Source organism: Populus alba, chromosome 3 (assembly GCF_005239225.2).
Source record: "Populus alba chromosome 3, ASM523922v2, whole genome shotgun sequence".
Taxonomy (NCBI): Eukaryota; Viridiplantae; Streptophyta; class Magnoliopsida; order Malpighiales; family Salicaceae; genus Populus; species Populus alba.
The window spans coordinates 12,738,623-12,744,141 of NC_133286.1; the positions used below are offsets into that span (position 1 = coordinate 12,738,623).

Sequence of the window (5,519 nt, forward strand, 5' to 3'; positions counted from 1 at the left end):
TTCTTGCTATTCAATCTAATTCAAAAATTCATTAAACCAAAATTGAAAGATTTTTAAGCAAGTTGATTACTTGATTGAAACTGTTGCTCAGACTTGAGAGTTGATAAATTATGTAATCCATTAATGATTAGGAAACTATAGTTTTAACATGGAATTAAACGTTTTTTAAAAGCTTGTTTAGATAAAAGTAAAAAAAATAAAACTAATGTAAACAGAGTGTCAATTCAAGCTCGCACTAGAGATAATGAGCTCCCTTTGGCAATGACCCTTCTCTCTAGTTTCGTTGAGCATCGATAATGGCTATTGGTCAGCACCTGGAAAATACAGTATAATCAATGTCGACAGTGATCCAGACTAACTTATCTCCTAACCTTGCGTTTCGGGCTAGAAATTTGTGGAGAGAAGAATTAATGATGAATGCACGGAGAAGCTGCTTCGGGTGGTTGTCTGTCTTCTTGTCTTTTACTGCATGTTGGGGTTTGAAGTCTTCGCTGCTGAAATTTCAAAGTCTTCTGTTCCTGTGCCAAAATTGACTTTTATAACATGGGGTGGGTGGTGGGAAATTTCCAAGTCTTGTGCACAAGTCTTTGATCCCCAAAGACACTCTCAGCTGTCACTTATCTTAATCAGGTACAGGAGTAAGTGACGAGTGCTGTAATGTTCTCCATTGGCGTAGACTCAGACTATTGCAAGTCAAGATGAGGTTTCCAATCCTGAGTGGTTGTTAAAAGAAAGAAAACTTTGCCGGATGAGTGCTACCTCTAGTCTAGTATATATACGCTGCTTCATTCCACCAGATGTTCAGACCAGCCTTACCATCCTCACTGTCCAAGAAATATCGGATGATGACCTCTAATTCCTCTCCAAGCACATGGTGTTATCTACCATGGCTTCACGTGGCAATGTTCTTGCTCCTTTCGACCACCTTTTACACCCCCATGGTCTCCTCCTCCAAACTTGACATCCCTAATTACAACAAACACTGTGCCTCAATTGTCCCTGAATCAACTCCCAATGATGTTCCCGAAATCACCACCATCCCTTTTGCTGCAGAGCAAGGTGGGTACTTTCTTGGTGGGGAAGACATATTGAATCATCCAAACTCATCTCGTTACCGTTATCCATCGAGTAACAGGAGAGAGCTATCCATTCATACTCACAGTGTCTATAGTACTGATGTTGATGGTGTCTTTAAGGTTGAGGCGAGTTTGATCCTGAAAACCTCGGATATGGAGTATTACATGTACGACGACAGATCTCCGAGGGGTCCTTTGAGTTTTGAAGTAGAAGGGTTCTGGTCAACATCTACCGGCAAGCTTTGCATGGTGGGCTCTGGTTCTACTTACTCAGAGGAGGGTGAACATGTTGTTCTTGCCGCTCTACTTAAGCTTTATGAAGTTAGAAAATCAAGCACTATCAGTAGTTTGGTGAGGGGAATATTGGAAAGCTCGAGTACTGCTGGTGATTCAGGATATTTTAAGCCAATCTCCTTGTTGATGTTCCCTCAAAATAATTACGAGTTCACTGAGGTTGGAAAAGCACTCGATCATGTCTGTACCGGGGGTATTGATGTTCCAAAGAGTTTGTCACTAAGCTTAAAGCTGAGTACACGTATTTGCAATGCATTCTCTCGTTGGCATACTTTTTTTAAACTGGAGTATTCAAGGGGTTGCAACTCCACTAGTAGTTGCAATCCTTTTGGTGAGGGTGTTGGATATTTACCACAAATCATGTCCTTGAAATTCATTCAATGTTTAGAAGATAAACGAAGTTTGAGATTCCTGATAGAATTCCCCAACAGTAGCTATGCTGATTATTACCAACCCTTCACTCCAAACACAACATTGGTTGCGGAAGGATCATGGGATGCGAATAAGAATCAGCTATGTGTTGTTGGCTGTCGAATCTTGAATTCGACCAACTCGTTGAATAAATCTCATATTGAGGATTGTTCAGTGAGGTTGAGTTTGAGATTCCCTGCCGTTTGGTCAATCAGAAATACTAGTGGTATGATGGGGCATATTTGGAGTACCAAACGTGAGAATGATCTGGGTTACTTCAATACGATCATGTTTCGAAGTCATGAAAATTTTGTAGCTGCTATCCCCGGGTCGAAGTACCAGTACACTGTTGTTGATAAAGCAAGAAAGTCATGCGCAGAGAAGCAGCCCAGAAAGAACAAAGGAAAGCGGCATCCAGATGCAACTTCGAATGACATGGAGTTCAATATGGTGGTCAGGGACTCCAAGAGAAGAAGAATAGGATGGGGCTCCTCTTGGCCCATCGCTGTGGGTGATCAAATTTATCGACAAAACAGCTTTGTGATGTCATCAAGCTTGAGGGATGCTTACTCTCCGGTTAAAGGAAAAACCAACCACAGCATCCCACTGAACATGAGCTACAGCATGAGCTTCCAGCTGAATGAGTCTACTCCTGTTCAAGTCTTCTCTGAAGGAATTTATGATGCTGAAACAGGACAACTTTGTATGGTGGGCTGCAGATATCTTGACTCAAACAATCGGACATCAGACAATGATTCAATGGACTGTAAGATTCTTATAAATGTCCAGTTCCCTCCAGTAGATTCAAAAGATTATATCCAGGGAACCATTGAATACACAGGGAAAAAAACCGATCCTCTGTACTTCGAGCCTCTTTCTTTTTCTGCAGCTTCATTTTACCGTCAGCATTCGAGGGAGTCAATACGGAGGATGGATCTGGAGATCATCATGTCTTTGATCTCTAATACTCTCGTTTGTGTCTTTGTGGGATACCAGATCTTGTATGTGAAAAAGCATCCCGCTGTTTTCCCTTTCATCTCACTTATCATGCTTCTAGTCCTTACTCTCGGGCGCATGATCCCTCTAATGCTGAATTTTGAAGCTTTGTTTGTGCCAAAGGAAAGTCGCACCACATTCCTTCTACGGAGTGGTGGATGGTTGGAAGCGAATGAGGTAATTGTAAGGGTAATCACGATGGTAGCTTTCCTGCTGCAGTTCCGACTTCTGCAGCTTGTATGGTCTGCACGATTCGCTGATGGGAAGCAAAAGGCGTTCTTGGCTGCTGAGAAGAGGACACTCTATCTGTCCTTGCCACTATATATATCTGGAGGTTTAATTGCTGTGTATGTGAATTGGAGGAACAACACGGTGGGTGAGGGCATGGAGTACGCTTACAGCAGCACTTATCAGCGTTCCCTTTGGGTGGATTTAAGATCTTATGGTGGTTTGGTACTCGATGGTTTTCTCTTCCCTCAAATCCTCCTCAACATTTTCCACAACTCCACAGAAAATGCCCTCTCTCGTTTCTTCTACATAGGAACCACATTTGTGCGCTTGCTCCCGCATGCATACGATCTATACAGGGCTAACTCCTATGTTGAAGATTTTGATGGTTCATACATGTATGCCGACCCAGGTGGAGATTATTATTCCACTGCATGGGATCTCATTATTCCTCTAGTGGGCCTTCTTTTTGCTGCTATCGTCTACCTGCAGCAGCGCTTCGGTGGTCGTTGTATCCTGCCAAAAAGATTCAAGGAGGTAGAAGGATACGAGAAAGTACCAGTGGCTAGTGATGCATAATTTGTGGTTCAAACTTCTGCGAGCATGTGATTTTATCACCACGCCCCCCCCCCCCCCTCCCCTCGCCGTTTGTGATTTTAGGACCCCTGCTATTATAAAATGACTAATAAATCTTCATGTGTGATCTTACATGTCAACACAGTGTTTCTACCTGTGTGTATATGCATCTTCATGTGTGATCTTACATGTCAACACAGTGTTTCTACCTGTGTGTATATGCATCTGTGGAAGCGAAAAGGTTTATGTTGTGAATGCTGCCGATTCCAAATCCTGACTTTATATATATCTCTTGCTTGCAAAGACTTCCCTGCATGATCATATCTTCATTCGCGATTACAAGTAGATAGGAAGACAATTTATATGCTCTAGCAAATTCAAGACGCACCGGCTTTTTACTCTCGAAAGTTGAAGCCTTGTAGCTTCCTGTTTCTAAATAAAGCTGCGTTTTAACAGCTTCAACTCCATTAAACATGAGTTTTGCTCAGATTTGGGGTGAAATACCGAGAAGCATCATACCATTTCAGCCATTTTCATCTTTGTTCTTTCACGCTGTTTTGTAATGGAATTACGATTGTTTTTTAAATAAGTTTTTTATATCAAAATACATGTTAATGATTTTTTATATTTTTAAAAAATTTATTTTTGATATCAGCACATCAAAATAATTTAAAAATATTAATTTAAAGTTAATAAAAAATAAAAAAAAAATTAATTTTTTTTTAAAAATACTTTTAAAATGCATGAATAAACATAGCTGGTGTTTACTTCGTTGGTTGGCAGAAAGTATTTGATGTGTTGTGAAATTGGAAAACGTCTTAGCAAGTCAATTATTTGCTTGAAATTCGCTGTTCATTGTGGATACATAGCTCATTAGCTTTCTGTTTAATATTGAACACCCACTTGCAGTAAACAATAATTCATTGACTGATCAAAATAAACCGAAGACCACGTCTTATTATGAGCCGATACATCGATTTCTGCATTCATCACCAAATCCCACACTAGACGATAAATAATAATAATAATAATAATAATAAGAGGTGATGGTTTTGAGATGATGATAATATTAATAATGAGATTAGACAACGATAGTTGTGGGAATGATTAAAAAAATGGTATTAAAATAATGATGACAACGATAAAAGAGATGGTTGTATGGTTGTAAGGTGACAATGAGATGAAGATTATAGCTGAAATTGTTAAATTATATTGTAAACTAATTATTATTTATTAAATATTTTATGAGTTGAAAATATTTTTAGTAAGTAAATTAAGTTTGAAGATTAACTATAAAATATCTTTTTGATTAATATAAAATATTTTATAGTAATAAATATAAAAAATATAATTTTAATAAACAAATATGGAAAATCTAGAGAATATATTTCTGTAAAATATTTCACTCTGCAACGGGTCGCAAGACCTCTATGGTCAACTAATTAATAAATGTTACACCTCTCCATGTGCAAAGCTTCATTGACTACCCACTTCAGCGGCACTATTTTCATTATTCTTGGATAATTATTTTTCTTCATTGTTAGAAACAAGCATAGTTTTTTATTCTATTATTAAATCAGATTTAAACTTTTCTACATTGTTCTAAAATTCTATACACACAGGAGTAGCTAGCTTGCTAGTTGTTTTCATATTCAAGTTAGGCACCGTTTGTCTTTGCGTTGCAACCTGTGTTTTGGTAAATTTCAAATTTTTTTTTTTTTACTAAAATTGAGTGCGGTTTGTACTTTTTGGATTGTTTTGATGTGCTGATGTCAAAAATAATTTTTTAAAAAATGAAAAAAATATCATTGGCATTTATTTCGGCACAAAAAGCTATTTGAAAAACAACCGCTACCATACTGCCAAACACATTTTTAAAAATTAGGAATTTCGAATTTTTTCTATTTCTCTAGTTGTTTTTTTTATTCTTATTTAAAG

The 5,519-nt window shown here is 38.0% G+C and overlaps 1 protein-coding gene across 1 annotated transcript; it reads left to right on the top strand.

Annotated features, from left to right (window-relative positions):
• The first annotated feature begins 681 nt into the window (after positions 1 to 681).
• LOC118062913 (uncharacterized) lies at positions 682 to 3,836 on the top strand. The gene has a single exon (XM_035076796.2). The coding sequence runs from the start codon at positions 798 to 800 to the stop codon at positions 3,582 to 3,584; it is 2,787 nt and encodes a 928-aa protein (XP_034932687.1). The 5' UTR covers positions 682 to 797; the 3' UTR covers positions 3,585 to 3,836.
• The last annotated feature ends 1,683 nt before the right edge of the window (positions 3,837 to 5,519 follow it).

What these genes read in the sequence shown, in the direction of transcription:
- LOC118062913 (XM_035076796.2), top strand. Translation starts at nt 798, where the DNA reads ATGTTCAGACCAGCCTTACCATCCTCACTGTCCAAGAAATATCGGATG.